Genomic DNA, 17,467 nt, shown 5'->3' with positions numbered 1-17,467 from the left:
GCAAGTTTATTTACGGTTTGTTTATGTTATTTTTGATGTGTGACAAATGTTCACTTTGAACACGATAATTAGCTATAAATATATATGTATGTTGAGACATAGAACGATATGTGAAAAAATATCTATACACATTTTCTCGCAAAAGTCATTCATTCATTTTTCTCAGTAATATCATCATCTGGTTTAATTCAGTCCCCGAAAAAATTCACCTGAAGACGGATGACTATTCTTTGATCTTGTAACATCTTGTGTGATTTTTTTTTCTCTTCTCTTTTTTTTCCTTCGTAGATCAATGACATTTTGGTTGTGAATAAAAATTATACGGCCGAAGGTGAAGGATCAATTTCACTGAAACGCGGTGATCTTGTTGAAATAATACGCACGAGTGAAAATGATGAGACAACTGCCAAGTGAGTTACCATAAATTAATGCCCATTAATGCATCAAATTTTCTTTTTGATATTTTCTGTGAAAAATTATTCTTTTGCAGACGACAGAGATTGGACCCAGAATTGGAAGTGGGTCAGACCGGGGAAATTCTCGATAATTCAGCGGCAAAACACAAATTGTCGGTGAAACCAAAGAAGAATCACTTAAGTAGTCATCAGAGGAGTGTTAGTCCTCAACCAAAGCGTCCTGAACCCAAACCTGATGAAAAGTGAGTGATAGACACTTCCATTTGTCATAAAAATCAACATTTTCTCTCCACTTTCTCCTTCAACCGATTTTTCTTTCTTTCATCTGCCAAAAACATTAGATCTCTCTCGTCATAAATATCATAAATAGGGACAAAAAGAATCACACGACGGGAAAATTATTAAATAGGGAAAAGCACAGAGAAAGAGACTTTGCAAAATGTTGGAATTGAAGTTAGTGGTGATCGTTCAAAGAGAACAATTGAGTCGCTCGGAGCAAGAGTGTCTTGCTTGCAAGACTTTTCATCTAATCGTGTTAAAACAGTTTTAGTACTTCAGAGTTCCGGCTTGAGTGAAAACGGATTGAAAGAATTTGATATGAATTGCCTACTATTGGGAGTTTATTTATAAAACAATTTTTGCATTGTCCCTAAATGTATGCAAAAATCTTCACGCGGTAAATTTTAAATGCACTTCTTATGTATCGTTGGTGCTGACACTATTTTGCATACCCCACGGCGTTTTTCGTATCTTGTTACAAAGATATCTCCTGTAGGTATGAAAGTTTTCTGTGTCACTCAAGTGAATTCATCAGGCTTTTTTCGGTCCTGAAATTTTTTTCAAAGCGTAACTCCCTATATAAGAAGGTCAAGGAGATGAACTCCCTCCGGATGCGTCAAGGGGTGCAATCCTTTCAGGACAGGAAAACACACAATTCTTTGCCAAAGATTTCGATAGTCCAACGATTAAGAAACTCCCTATTTAGTTTTTCAAATAACATTAACTTTGAAGTCGCTCGGAGAGGCACCGATTCTCCCTCAAAAACGTTCTTAATATTAGATAATGAATTATCTTTTCAGAGGGGTATCAAAGAGAGAAGTAGTGGTTGTTAGTTTAGTTCATGTTGAATAGCGGTAGAATATAGATCGTTAGAAAGAACACTGAGGGTTTTGGAGGAATCCCCGTCGATTAAGGCATTCGTTCCTTTTGATTGTTTTTTTTTAGGGTTTTACACTTTTATTACCTCTTAAAGGATCTAATAGTATTTATCAAAATTCATGCTCTAAAGAACGATTGACTACAAAAACCAATATCGAACGGCATATTCCACTCAAGTCTTAAACTCCAAATAAGACTGAGGCTGATACTTGAGAATAATCAGCCTGTAAATTTTTGTAATAAAGTATTAGCCCAAGCATTAAACCTTGTGATCAAGGTTTAAATATCCTTCGCACAAATTTCTTTTACTTGATCTTTTACTGTCAAATTTTACGGGCGAAAAATTATCGAATAAAGCTATTAAAGCTTTTACTCCGAAAAAAGATTTAAAAATCCTTGGGTTCAACCTAATCCCAGACTTAACATTAAACCTACCGACTGTTTTTGGTCGTTTTTCGGTCAAATGACAAACCGTAGTAAAATAGGATACTCAACAAATTTGTCTTGGAAAAGAGCAAAAAATTAAAATTTAAACACTGAAAAATATATTACATGCATATTTTAAGAAATTCATAAAGTTTGATAGTGACATAGTACCGCTTAAATATGGGTTAAATTTAAACCGGTCAATTTGACCGGTTCTTGGTAGGTTTAGTGTTAATCTTAAAGACGAAACCCTTAAGAGGCTTTTCTTAAATACGAGATTAAAATTTCTATTATTGCCTAAATCGGTAGGTAGACTATCTGAAAAGAAGGCAGCCAAAATCCCGAAAGCCAAAATTCCGAACACCAAAATCCCGAAAGCCAAAATCCTAAATGGAATGAAATTATACGGAGGATAATGTGTAGAATAATTTCTCAAGACACTTAAAATTTTCCTCTGTCTCCAGCAAGCGCGGGTATTCGGGATTTTAGCTTTCGAGATTTTGTCCTATTCGGGATTTGGCTTTCGGGATTTTGGCTTTCGATATTTTGGCCCATTCGGGATTTGGTTTTCGAGATTTTGACCCATTCGGGATTTGGCTTTCGGGATTTTGGCTTTCGAGATTTTGGCCCATTCGGGGTTTGGCTTTTGGGATTTTGGCTTTCGGGATTTTGACGGGGACCTATCTGAAAATGTAACCCAAAAATTTCGGAATTCAAAATATTTTCGAACATAGAAAGACGATATAATGTTCGCCGAAATAATACAAGAACTATGAGTAAATTTGTTTAAATCGCGGTGTAATATCTGCAAAACTTTTACAAGGAAAAATGAAAAACAACTTCACTTTTTATTATGCTTGATGGGCCCCTGATTACATGCATATTTTAAGAAATTCATAAACATTGTACCGTTTATATATATTTATAATTTTAAAAAGTTTTTAGACCGGTCAATTTGACCAGGGGCTTGGTAGGTTTAGTGTTAACGGTCACTTAAAAGGAATAAATGCTTATTTTCTTAGTAACTAAATTAATTTCTCTTTCTGTTGAACTAAAACGGTTATTGAAATCCATTTTTTTATATTTACAACATGAATAAAACCGATTTCACGATTTTTTCCAGTCCTTCTAAAAGCTTGATTATTTCTTTTACTTCCGTAAAAATCGGGAAAAATATTAAATTTTGAAACGTAATTCAGGAAGCCGTCTTAATGGTGAGGTTTGTTGCGATTTTTGTTATAATATGACATTTATGCATTTTTTTAAGTGTGATTCTTTCATATAATAACACCTATTATGATGCTGCGATTCTTTTAAAATCCTCAGATCGACTTGTCCTTCATAAGGTATACGTTTGAACACGCGTTTGAAAAAGCCAAAATCCTGAATAGATCGCTATCCTGAATGAGTTAAAATTACCCCAAAAAAACCAAAATCCCAAATGGGCCAAAATCCCTAAAAATCAAAATCCCGAATACATCTAAATCCCGAAAGGGCCAAAATCCCGAAATCCAGAGTTTCGAAAAACTAAAATTCCGATTTTCTAAAATCGGAGTGAAATCCGAAAAAAGTTAAAAATAACATTCCGGAAATGTTTATTTTATCCTGCATTATTGATCCGAAATCGGTGTAAATATTATGCTTTTTAGGTGTATTATGGGTTAAAGTTACCCTTTTCTTATTAATTTTACCCTTTAAAAGGTGTAAAATTAACATTAAAAAATGTTGATATATTTTTACACCTAAAAAGTGTTAAATTTATGAGCAAAACAGTTAATCGCACCTCTGTTTCTTTCTCAGTGAATATTTTCCGGTCGTCCGAAGTATGCAATATCTCTGGTTTTGGAAGACATTTTTTAAAACATATCTACTTTCGCGTACAACGATTTATATTCCATTAAGTCTTTTGAAAAACCGTTTCTAAACCGGTTTTTAGGAACCATTTACATGTCGATTTAAGTAGGGGTCGACTAAAAACCTAAAGTCACTATTTTTAACTTTTTGTAATCTATTAATAATAATAGCTAAATAAATTTATAAAAATCTATCTAAATATGACGAGTTGGTGGGTGAAAAGTCGACGTTTGATAAGTGGCCAAAATCAAAATGATGTATATACATAGTTCTTTCTTTGGGGACAAGCAATAAAACAGCAAAACGGTCTCTTTGAAGAGTTTTAGTGAAGAAAAGTCATGTGGGTTAATTTGATGATTTTTCACAACTGCTCATAAGTTTGTGATGAATAACTCTTCTTACTTTCTTTTTTGCTGAGTTCATTATTCTCATTTACCCAATTTTCCCATCAACACCCTCCTCGCCAATTTCCTGCTTTCAAACTTTAAACTCAAGTCTCTCTAATTAATTATCACACCCAACACAAATTAATTCAATACACTGTGTCACCATAAAATTCAATTAGAGTCAAATTATTGAAATTAATGGATTAACACTTACTTCAACACTCACCAGGTGGCTCGTGAGAATCTTCGACGGGAGTGAACATCCACGCGAAGGTTGGATACCTGCCTCAATCCTCGATCTGCAGAACACAGATGTAGCAATCTACGGGGACAAATCCGACGATGCTACCTACAGGAGAGAGTGAGTGTTTATTTATTTTAATAATGTTAAATAAATCATATTTTGCATCACTTGTCCACTAAAAATTACACAAGATTTTATGTGAAAACATGAATTTTATATTCATTTAAATCACTCAAATGTACTACATTCAAATGAAAGCTATCTGTGTTATTCAATGCGTCCTCGGTCTATTTCTTCTTGCAAGATATTGAGTTTAGAATTTTATATTAATCAAATGTTGTCCTAGGTTCTCCTAATAACCCAATTTTATTACTAAATTGAACTTCCGGTCTTAAAAAAAACCAAAAACATTCCCCTCCAAAACTATATTTTCTTGGTTTATTTCGAAAATGGCTCCTACAATTTCGCTTATTTTTGGATATGTTTTGGAAGTCTCCCAGGTTAACATTTCGTCCATACATAAGAGAAGGTGGGACTACTTTGAACCCTTTGAACTGTGGGCCTACTCTGAGCTGTGGGGCTATAATGATATACGATTTTTTTTAGCATATTTCTAAATAAAGGAAACTAGGCTTTAGAGCGTAATGTAATTCAGCTCTACAAAACAATTGCGGAACTAAATAAAATATTTAGTACGGGAACATGGGGCAAAAAGTCACAAAACGGATGTTTTATTTTTTTACAAGCCATCCGAGCCCCCTAGAAATTTCTAATTATCGCAATTTTATAGGAAATTTACCTCTCTGTTTTCTAAAAGGCAATTTTGTGACCATTCTCAAAAAATGCTGCGGCAAATAGTATCAGGCGGGGTAAAATTATCACATTTTGATTCGCTTTATTACTGACGTCCGTAAATTAAAAAAAAATATATCTAAATGACATATTTGTGGAACGGCCTTTTTCTATCTGAACGAGAAAAGCGTTTTTCAAGTTATATTCCAAAGGCTACTTTTGACAAGAAAATTCTATTCAACTATTCAGAAAAGTGGAAAATAGCGAATTGGACGAGATGAATTTGACGAAGTCTGCCGAAGAAAAAAAATAATGAAACAAAACAAAAACAATAATGGAAAAAAGTGTTTTGAGTTCTTGTTTTTTAAACTTAATATCTCAAAATTCTCAGAATAACTAAAATTCGACAGAATTTTTATCCTCTTGAATAGGGCTGTGCGTACTAGAGTCGAAGGAACACCTATCGGCACTTTAACCCTTTAAGGACGATTGGAACACCGGTGTCCCATAAAGACAATAATTTTTCCTGACTACCTAAAATTATTTTTTCCTTATGTTTGTACATTTTTGCAAAGTAGAAGGTTGAAGGAATCTAGGATATTTTTGCAAGGCTTCAACTATTTGTTATATAGTAAATATTTAAGCTCAAGAACGAAGAATTTTTAAATTTTCATATTGAAAATTGATTTTAATTATTTTTTATACTTCCAATTTTTTTAAGCAAAACCGTTTTGGAGCAAGAAACTACAATACTTAAACATAATATTTTTCATTAGAGTGAAAATTATCATTCATTGGTATTGTTAGAAAAATTACTCAAATATTAAGGCTATTTTTGTCCTTATCGCTCATAGAGGAAAAAATACACAGAATCAGACTCTGTTGGATTTTCTAAGATTAGATGTAAGACCTTTTACTGATTTTGTTTATCGGTTTAATTTTTATTGCTGATTTTCGGTCCGCAAAAACTGTTTCGTCGTTAAAGGGTTAAGAAATTGTATCGAGACCTATTGGCATCCTATTTTGCATCATTTGGGATTTGAAATTTAAACCTATATCCTTATATAAAAGGGAAGAATATTGAAAAAAACGCCATAGCACTTACATTTTTTTAGATACATTAATTAAATTTCAATATTTTGACGAATTGCCGATAGGTACTCCTTACCGAACAGGTGTTTCTTCGACCCTATTTTATTTTATCAGATCTTTATCATCACCACTGTCTACAACAATAACACATGAAACTGGCGTTTCTTTTTGCCGTGAGACATCAGAAATAGCTTCGGTTTTTGTTACTTTTTACCCCATACCCTTTATTTGTTTTTTTTTATCCCAAACGATCATTTTTAATAAAAGGGTTTCAAGAGAAAAGAATCTTTAGAAAATGCTAAAATGGATAGCTGCTTCGTATTCAAAGAATTCATATCATTTAGGAAACATTCACCAGTGCATCAATTTTGGAAAATATAATAAAAACACTGAGAAAAAGACGGGGGTTCGATTAACTTTTTTTCCTCATAACTTTAACACTTTTTAGGTGTAAAAATATATCAATATTTTTTAATGTTAATTTTACGCATTTTTAAGGGTAAAATCAACATGAAAAAGGGTAACTTTGACCCTGAATACACCTTAAAAGGGTAATATTTACACCGATTTCGGATCAACACTGCAGGGTAAAATTAACATTTCCGGAATGTTATTTTAACTTTTTCGGATTTCTCTCATCAGTGTAGGTAAAAATTGATATCTGCTGTAAAGAACATATTTCATAAACAGGGCTTAATATCTTTTATTTTCTAAAAAATACTGAAAAAAATTTAAACCGCTATCCTTTTTATCTTGGAAGATATTGAATTTTGGAATAATTTGTGACTTTTTGCCCCAGTCTCTCCTATTTTAAAATTATCTTTAAAAAATGTGTATCAATGTAGCTCCACAGCTCAAAATAGCCCTACCTTTTTCTATAATCGAAAAAAGTGCGAAATTGTATTTTCGAAGATTAAAATTTAACCATTTTGGAGGTGCTATCTTACAATCGATTTGCCTAAATTTGTTTTTTTTTTTTTTTGGAAAAGTCTGGAAAATTCCAATCCGGTTGCATCAGTTCTAATCGGAAATGAATCGACCAAGTACTAGTAATTGATTTATCTTTTTTTAATATATTATTTTTATTTGTTCAAAAGTTTGTTACCACGCAAGGGGTTAAACGGTAGGAAATCTGGAGTACTGGTCTTCGGTGACTCTTCCCCTCCCCAAAGTCAATATTATCTTTAATCGTTTTTCTTTTTTTCTCCCTACTGGCATCCTTTTTCTTCTTCTCCCCTATGACCCCTTTTTCTCCCTATGGCCGAAAATTTTTCGAAATTTAATTGTTTAAGTAGGGTAAAGTGGTACAAGTTGAACAGTGGCACAAGTTGGACACTGGTACAATTTGGACAGGGCTTTTTGTCTTGATAAATTTAGTTACTTCATTTTTATTTGTTTATTTTTAATGCTTTAGTTTTATAATTTGGTTCCTTGTGCTTAAAAACAAATTTTGTACTGTATTTATCAAGAAAAAAGCCATGTCCAACTTGCACCGGCGAATTGTCCAACTTGTAACACTAATTCTAAATTATATCACTTTACCCTACTCTAAAATTATTACGGAACTCAATAAAGGATTTAATTTACTTAATTAATGTTAAATTTAATGTCAAATGTAATCTAATCTATCTTCTAATTTTTTATTCTAAAAAAAAAATCTAAGGGCTGTTGTCCGTGAACTTGTGGAGACTGAGGAAGAATTTGGCAAAGATCTGCAAAATGTCGTCAATCGCTACATGAAATTAATTGATAACCCATCAACACCACGCATCATACGCGACAATAAAGACGTCATCTTTGGAAATTTCAAACAAATTGCTGATTTTCACAACACCGTCTTGATCGAAGGTGTCAAGTACTATGCCAATCAGCCAAATATGATCGGGAAAACCTTTTTGAGACTCGAGAGAGATTTCGACAAGCATGCAGCTTACTGTCGTGATGAGCCAAATGCTCAGGAATTCCTGGCCAGCAATAACACCGTTCGAGATTTCTTTGAGGTAAGACAACAAAAATATCCCAAAGAATTTTCCTCAAAAACAGAGAAAGTATTTTCTTTTAAAATCAGAGACACGTTCAAAACATTTCCTGCCATCTATTTGGTGCTTTTCACAATTTTCCCCAAAAAATCATAGCTGAGAGAAAATGTGTGAGAAAACATCGCAAAATTCAAATGAGATTTTCGAGTGCAAAATAGTCGTTTTTTCACACACAAATTCACTTTTCAAATACTATATTATATGTAGCCCGACTGACCACGAGTTGACTGTAAATTGATTACAAAGTGACTATAGCTTAGTGGCTGTTGTCATCACTTTTCTCGAAAAAAAGTGAGTTTTTTTTTGAGACAATTTATTAAGAGGTTCATCACTGAAGCTATTTTTCCTTATTTCGGACAGTTGTTTTGTTTCTCGAAATGGTCTAAATCTCTGTGATCGAAGCATGACCTCAATGAGTGAGATGCAGTGAAAAAAGTTTGAGAAAAGTGTTGAAGGGGTAAGGGAATAGGAGAATCTGCGCGTACTTGGAGTGTTAAAATCAATTCCATTTAATAAATTATATAGAAAGTTTCCAGGATCCTGGGAACATCCTACAGTTCCTTCTTATAAACAGAAAGGTGTCGTGATAAATAGGACTCTTGAAATAGTCGAGAATGGGAATCCTGACATGAAATATCTACCGTCCAAAATTAGAAGCACAGTGTCCCAAATTACAAGCAAGCTGTCCAAAATTACAGTCATTTTCAAGTGCAATAGAATTAATTTCAATAAAAACAAGAATGACGAACTACAGTAGACTCTCTCTCAAATGGGCATTTGGGGCGAAATGTCATCCAGTTTATCGATAGATTTTGGCGTCAAAGCCTTTGTAAATTCCACAAAAAGCGCTCAATTATAAAGAATCACGATAAAATAGGAAGAACTACAGCGAATTTGAGCAAATTCGTCAAGTCCTCAATTAATTATTTTGTTTCTAACTTTTCTCTTCTTTTTTTCTTGGATTTTTCATGTGGGTTTCTTGGTTTTCTGTTACACTTTTGATGGACTCTTTATTATTATTTTTTTCTTTATTAATATTTTTTTCTTTGCGCTGAATTGAACTCGTTGTGACGCCACGAGCCTAGTTGCTTCTGTCATATCTACCTTGAGCATATTTCCGATTATCTCTGCAATAAGGCCTATTTTGTAATTGAAATTTATTTGTCTGATAAAACCTAAAAGATCGTTATACACGACAAAAGACTATACAGCCTGAGAAGAAGCATTTCCGCCGTTTGGCTTTGGAGGCTGGTCACCAACGCTAAGACGGCGGCGGACGCCTGATTTATGCCTTATTGCTGCATACTTTTTTTTGTTAATTGTATATGCTTAAGAGTAATAAATATAAAAAATAGCTTCATAATTAAATGTGAAAATTGTCAACAAAATTTTTCGCCCTATTGAAAAAGAGTCTACTGAACTTTTCAAGGCCCTAACTGTAGAGGAATGTGGGAATGGTTCGCACAAACAACAACCCCCATATTAGTCCATAAAGTCATAATATGTTACAATCGAACTACGAAGAACGGTCCAAGTTCTAAGCTGCCAATTGGCACTGATCGTCCATATCTGAGGATGTTTTTTTTCTGGAAATTCTCTATGAAAGTTCCACGAAATTTTTAATCAATTTTTGAAATTATTCTGAAGAAAAATATGTTTAAAAAATCCACTGGAAAAGTCGTGGAATTCCGTAATATTAAACCACGGAAGCCACTAAGGCCGTTGCATGGAAATTTCCACGGAGAATTTCGTGGAAATAAAGAGGATTTTTCCAAATTTTTAAAGGACTGACTGCCGATTATACGCTTATAATCCATAGGAAAATTCGTGGAAAAATTCGTCAGAGAAAAGTCCAAGGAAACTCGCGGACATTTCTTATTAGACAGTCCTATACAGAGTTCCGCAAACGTCCATGGAACGCTAGGAAGAAAATTAGCGCCAAATTCCATCTCGGAAGCCTACGCGGATTTTGAGCGGTAAAATTCAGGGAATTCCACGCGGATTTTTAGCGGTAAAATCAGCAGACATGGCAGAAAAAGCTGCTGGAAATCCAGTGGAATCGCTGCGGCCGTTGGCTATAGGGGGCCTTTTTCTGTCATACTTCTCTTTTCGAGATTAATCAGGTAGCCATTTCGTCTCTTCATAAAAATGCAATTGAATCATTTCCAAAAACGGGTTTTCAAGGTCAACAGTTCAAAAGGCTGTAGAGTGCTTATATCTCAACCGAATGGGATCGTGTTTGGACTTAGTGGAAAGGTCTTGAATTCCTTGATAATTCTGAACCGGTTTCAAGCGGTTATAAACCGATAACTAATTATTAATTTAAAATCTGTTAAAATCTGTAAAAGTCAATTAAGGTTTACAGTAGAGTCCCGCTATAGGCCATCGCTCTATAGTCCACAATTTATCGACCGTTGATTTCAAATCACTGAGGTTATGTTTTTTAGTACGCGACATGCAATGTTGTCATAATTATTTCAATATTTTTGACATACTTAATGGAGTAGTTGTGATAATAGTGATCCATAATGAAGAGAGCGAGGACAAGTACCACAATCGCAAAGAAAGTAGAAGCCGTCGAACAATTTCAATACTAAAAGTCGTTGATAATTTTGAAAAATGACATGGACTATAGTGCGACGCAAGTGTCAAATCTGGAACCAAATATGGACTATAGCGAGACTCTACTGTACTTATAAGGCGACTGGTAGGACACACTTTTAGGATAACTGTCGTGTGATTTCTCCAATCAAAATAAAAATTATATTTCTTACTTCCTAAGTGTATTAACCGGATTATCGTTTGGTCAGCCGGGCTGTGTTGGACAGTGGCCAGATAAATAAACATTTTTATTTAACGTATTTTTGGGGGGGCTATTTTAGTGCCAGAACATCCAATGGACAATTGATAGAATGGCGCTGAAAAGAAATTTCTCTCGTAGACATATTCGAGAATGGGACCTTGGGAAAAAATTATTAAAATCAAATACTCCAGTCTTAGACTTTCGGGATTGACATTCAATGAAACGAATAGTTTCATAACTTTCAATTCTTTGACAGTGATAAAAAACGATCCAATTTCATGCATCAATGTCGTTAAGAGATGAAAACAGTGGGAAATCTCTTAATAGTATATAGATCTTTAGTCGTTTTTCTCATCTTTTTTAACCATCCACTAAGACCGACGGTGTTAATGACGATGATGATGTTGATGTTCGTGAAACAAAAATTTATATATAGATTGTGGATTTTGCTCGGTGAAGAATTTTAGTCGCTGCTGACTTTTCAGAGTGAGAAGATCGCGCGAAAATTTTTTAGATATCGAAGATTATCCTTTAATCGAAACCTTAATAATTTTTATTATTTTTTTGTGTTTTTTTTGGAAAATTTTTAAATTTCTAATTATTCGAAAAAAAAAGTTTTGTTTAACATCGTCAGTGTTGCCAAGGATTAAATAGTTTGTTGTTGGTGAGTGTAGAGGGACTGACCACAATCTCAATGTGATTCAGAAAGGACATCAAAGGATCAGTGCAAAAAAAAATTTCGCAAAAAATTGGATTATTATCTCCTCAAATTACACTGTGTATCTGTGTTGAATTTTACTTGTGGATTTATATGAGCATCGGAGGAGTAATCGGCGATTCATCTTCTTTTTCACTCCCCAACACACAGATTCACATTGAAGAGCAATAAGCAAATTAACTTTTCTCTTGAAAATCTCATAGTCTATTTTTAAAGGAATGAGAGAAAATAGAAGTAAAATAAAGATTTCAGCATAAAATTTAACCACTCTCCCACACAAATTCGCAATTTTCTTTGCTTCTAGAATCAAAGTGAAAAAAAAGTGAATCTTATTTGATATTAAAAAACATCAATCAAAATAAGTCACAGTGTTCTAAGCGCACGTAGAATAAGTTAAAAGAGAATAGGTAAATAGTCTTTTTATTGCCCTCCACACGCTTTTTAGATCAAGAAAATTTAATTAAATCAAAATTCACATAACTTCTCTTTCCCAAACTTTTGGTAAATGTCTATTGTACTCTTTCACATTCAAAATTCGATTTCACTATGGCGACATTCAAAAGAAGAAGAAGAGTGCGAAAGAGTTAGACAGACATAAGCAAAACCCTTGAGGAAGAAAGAGACGTGAATTTTGATTTCATAAATTTTTATTGATCTAAAAGATGTGCTGGAACTATAAAAAAGAAATAAAGGCAAAATCTCTCAATAAAAGAAATGTCTCTGGAATACCTTTTGCCTCAGCAAAAATTTCGTGAAATCGAAATTCACATCCTTTTATTCTCTCGAACGTTTTACATACGTCTGTCCCACTCTCGTACTCTTCTTCTTCTTTTGAACATGACAACAAATTTAAATTAGTTTAGTCCAATTTTGAATGCGAAAAAATAGAATGAACATACGTAAAACGTTTGAAAAAAAAACGAGTTGTGAATTTTGATTTCACGACATATTCCTGATCTAAATTAATTATCATTAGTTATTTTAATTCTAATTAATTTCTTTTTATTACAATTGTAAGAGGGATGTACACTATTTTGTAAGTAAATAAATATTCTACAGAGCCTCGCTATAGTCCATATTTGGTTCCAGATTTGACACTTGGGTCGCACTATAGTCCATGGCATTTTTTAAAATTATCAACGATTTTTAGTATTGAAATTGCTCGACGGCTTCCACTTTCTTTGCGATTGTGGTACTTGTCCTCGCTCTCTTCATTATGGATCACAATTATCACAACTACTTAATAAAGTTTGCCAAAAATATTAAAATAATTATGCATGTCGCATACTAAAAACATAACCTAACTTAAAATCAGTGTTTTGAAATCAACGGTCGATAAATTGTCGACTATAGAGCGATGGCCTATAGCGGGACTCTACTGTATTCGTCTATTGTATTCTTCCATTCTGAAAGGTGTATCGAGTATCGACCGATCCGTGAAAAATAAAATTAAAAATCAGTATTCTACGAATTTCCGCTAAAGAGGATGCTGATCTAATCTTAAACTTGAATTTAAAATTGAATGTGACGTGCCTATATTGTAAAAATATTAAGCTAAGAAGTCATTTAATAAGTACGTAAGATAAGAAAAATAAATTTTGTTCAAATTCGATTTTATTTGTCAAGAAAACATAGATAAAAGGCAAAAGGGTAAAGTGTACCAAATTTCGGCCACTTCTTTTATTCCTTAAGTTTCCGTGAATTTTTAATTTTTGCATACTCTAGAGATTATACAATGCAAAAAAAAAAACAAAAATGTCGTTTTGCGAATATAACAGCTGATTGTTCAGTTCAAGCCCAATTTCATACAACTCTGCTTCATTTTTTGGCCTTTCGATTTTAGTCGAAATTGGGCAAATGAGACAGCCATGATGAGATTCTTTGTACCCAAAATGTCATGTAAGATGTTGATCATGACATCTTTGTGATCTTACATATCTCCGTTAATTTAGTTCAAGGGTCGATCAATACAATGTCATTGATGTTTTGACGTTTTCTGGAATATTGACATATTTTCGGCGTCCAGATCATTTAGCATCATTTTTGCTTGTACACAGAAAAAATATCTGGTAAAAAATTTCGTTAATATTTGGAGACTAACGAAATTTTTGTAATTCGTACAACCCACTACAGGGGGGTGATATTAGCTCTGAAAAATGTGACCAGTTTTAGTGTAAATTTTTTCCTGTTTTCGTACACACTTCACGATATATCTTCAAAACTACGTAGACCGCCAATTTGGGGTTTTCGGTTGTCTCTTCGTTATTAAATTGGCTTTTATTTTGCATTAATATTATTTGCTAATTCATAGCAAGTTAGTTCCTAAAAGTTTCTACGTTTTCATAAACAACGTTCATAAAATGGTCACTTAACGATCATTTCTTGTTCTATTACAAACATTTATTCGTAAATTTGTGATTGTGTCGCAAAAATTTGCGAACCTTATCATTTAAAAAAAATGGCTGATTCGAGCTACATTCAATATTTTTGATAGTGGCGCCATCTATGTGTCATCCTATGGACTTATTAAATGATGTACTTTCCAAGATGGGCATGTGACGAATTCGGTTTGGTTTTACGGTCTTCTAGTGTTCTTCAGAGACAATTTCTTCTAAAATTTAAAGAATTCAGATATTCTCTAAGGCTCTTTCGATCCTTAGGACGAGTATTCCTTAGTGGAAATTGAATAAATTTTTAAGAATGTTTTTGGTTCTTGGCTTTGTGATTTCTTGAGGATATCTGGGAAAACCCGTATCAAGAGCCGAAAGCTCCGGAGAAAGTCCAAATTTTAATTCGAAGAGAAGGAACTGCTTCTGACGAAAACTAGAATATCCGGAATAATCTATCATTGATCTGCATATTTGTAACATTTATGTAATGAAAAAACTATGTGTTCTATTCGCTCAAATGACTATTAATTTGGCACTTTGACACACAAAATTGTGCCTCAAAAAAATATTTGAATAGGAATGGATTGGGAGGTATTTCAAAAATTTTATTTCATTGGAATAACAAGAATAAAAGCAGCATTTTCATTTAATTAAAATAAACAATTCATCCGAATGACATTTCTTGAGTTATTTTCAAAGCAATTACACTTACAATTCGTCCCGATATTTATACTACTCTAGCATCTAAATTTTCATGAAAAGGGGAACATAACATATTATAATTGTATATTTATAATTTTATAAAGATGTCAGTAGTGTGAATATTAAGCCACAATCATTGTAATTTATGGAAACTTCCAACATCACATCCTCAATATGCATCAAGAAAATGTGAATTATTGGGGATTTTGAGAGAAATTTTATAAATAGAATTTTATCTCCAGATTTAAATTCAATGCCCTTGAAGAATTGTGTCTTTCACCAGAAGTCTCCACTTGAGGCACACAAACACGCGTCTAAAATTTAACCTCGACACGGAGGGCGGGAAAATTGTGAAATCCACCTCAATTAATCATTTGACACAGTCGCCGAACAAGCTACTTTCATCAACAAATATTATGTAATTCCGTTGAATATCATTGTCACAGGAATTATCACAGAAATTGGGTGACGACAAAACCCTTGCGGAGCATCTGCAGTTACCAATCCAACGAATCAACGACTACCAACTACTTTTGAAGGTCAGTACATAGCGAAATTTTCTCATTTGTTTATTTGTTAAAAGTCGTAAATTTTTTTCCCTCATTACAACATTCTCAAAATACACCCAAAAATAGAAACACTAAAGACAAAAAAGAGTCAGAACAAAACTGAAAGTGAGAAGGAAAAGAATTTGCATGACGATGACCATCTCTAAATATATAACAAGTGTGGAGAATCAGAGGCAGGATAGACTACTGAAAGGTGCGAAAGAATGAAAACCGGAAAAGTTCCAATTATGATCTATAAATAGTGATATGTGGGAAACGTGAAAAACACTTTCAATGAATAATAACTTCTTTATATCCTGACCGGTATTTCATTCATGATTCAGGTTTTTTTTATAGATGTTTCTAACTATAATAAAATTTACTATAAACCCTCAACTGTGCAAAAGTAATGGACCACAGATGCTAGCGAAGATCTGAAATTAAACCTACTATCCTCACAATTTGTGATCGATTTTAATAATTAAATTATGCTGAAAAACTGCAACAAGTTTTATCTAAACGTTTTCGGAATGTACGACTTTCTGTTCTTTTGAGGGTAAAATCAACATGAAAAAAGGGTAACTTTAACCCATAATACACCTAAAAAGGGTAATATTTACACCGATTTCGGATCAATACTGAAGGGTAAAATTAACATTTCCGGAATGTTATTTTGACTTTTTCGGATTTCTCTCAGTGTAACGACCCAAATAGACTCAGGCTCATGTTCGAGAATATTTATCATGTAAAATTTGGCAGAAAAGCTTTATCCCAAATTCTCATGCACTGAGGATTTAGGAACATTGATTAGAAGTCTTTTGCATAAATTTCCTTTACCTAATCTTTTATTCAGAGTCTTTTTAGATCCTGTTCTGAATCATACAAATTAGGTAACCACTCCTATCAATATCCTTTGCTACTTTGAGAAGGTTTTTATAATTAATAATTCGAAAAAAAAAACAGTTTTCCTGACGCATTACAAGTTTTAATTTACATATATTTGTTTTTAATGAAATTCTGCTTTTCTCTAGCCTATATACGTTTTTAATTCGAATAGTTTATGGCTTATCGATCTGTTTTAGCACGCTGTCCATAAGTGTATAACATCCTTAGAATAGACTCCACCCTACGTTTTACCAGCATTTTGTAAGTCCCCAATAAATGAATTATTTTACTGCTCGAATTTGTCAACTTGTGACACGGCTAGAGACCAAACGGTAAGAAATATCAACTTTCGGTCTTCGACGACCCTCCTATAAGTCAATATTATCTAGGGCAGTGTTTTTCTTTTCCTCCCTACCCCCTAGTTTCCCGCCAGAACAATGTTTTTTCTTTATTTCGAAAACGGCCCCTACGATTTCTTTCATTTTCGAATATGTTTTGGAGGTAGTCAAGGCGAATATTTCGTCCTTTTACACCTATATTCGAAAACCATTTCGATATCGAATTTTTGAAAATCAATGTTTAACCACTTTGGAAGGCCTATTTTTAACCGTTTTTCTTTAATTTGAATTTTTTGAAAGATCTTGAAATTTCTAACGCGAATGTACCGGACTTAATCGATCATGAGTCGGTATAGTATCCGTAATTGATGTATCATTCTGAAATATTTTAGGGAAGATTTCCCGCTAGATTTACTATATTTGTGTAAAAATTAATAAAAAAAAATCAATATTGATAGGCCCTTGGCCTGGAGAGTGTTTTTTTAGGGAGGGTCACCGAATACTGATGATGTTATCTCTTACTATTTGACTTCTAGTCCTGTAACAGGTTGAAAACAAGCAAATTGTATATACTGCTCTCTTTGAATTTGATCAGTTAAAGATTTATACTAAATTTCTAATACACAGAAAACAATATTTTGTTAAAATGACCGTAAATGTTTGCGAATTCCTATGG

At 33.3% G+C, this 17,467-nt stretch overlaps 1 protein-coding gene across 1 annotated transcript in view; it reads left to right on the top strand.

Annotated features, from left to right (window-relative positions):
* The window catches only part of LOC129800599 (obscurin-like), a 90,369-nt gene that overhangs the window by 30,464 nt on the left and 42,438 nt on the right, over positions 1-17,467 (top strand). Inside the window, exons 4-8 of the mRNA XM_055845096.1 lie at positions 289-410; positions 491-658; positions 4,470-4,601; positions 8,032-8,368; positions 15,467-15,559. Of these exons, the coding sequence (XP_055701071.1) occupies positions 289-410; positions 491-658; positions 4,470-4,601; positions 8,032-8,368; positions 15,467-15,559 (852 nt within the window). The remainder of the gene's footprint in view (positions 1-288; positions 411-490; positions 659-4,469; positions 4,602-8,031; positions 8,369-15,466; positions 15,560-17,467) is intronic.

The sequence above is a fragment of the Phlebotomus papatasi genome, chromosome 2, assembly GCF_024763615.1.
Source record: "Phlebotomus papatasi isolate M1 chromosome 2, Ppap_2.1, whole genome shotgun sequence".
In the NCBI taxonomy this organism is placed as follows: domain Eukaryota; kingdom Metazoa; phylum Arthropoda; class Insecta; order Diptera; family Psychodidae; genus Phlebotomus; species Phlebotomus papatasi.
This window is presented reverse-complemented; position numbering and strand designations above follow the sequence as displayed.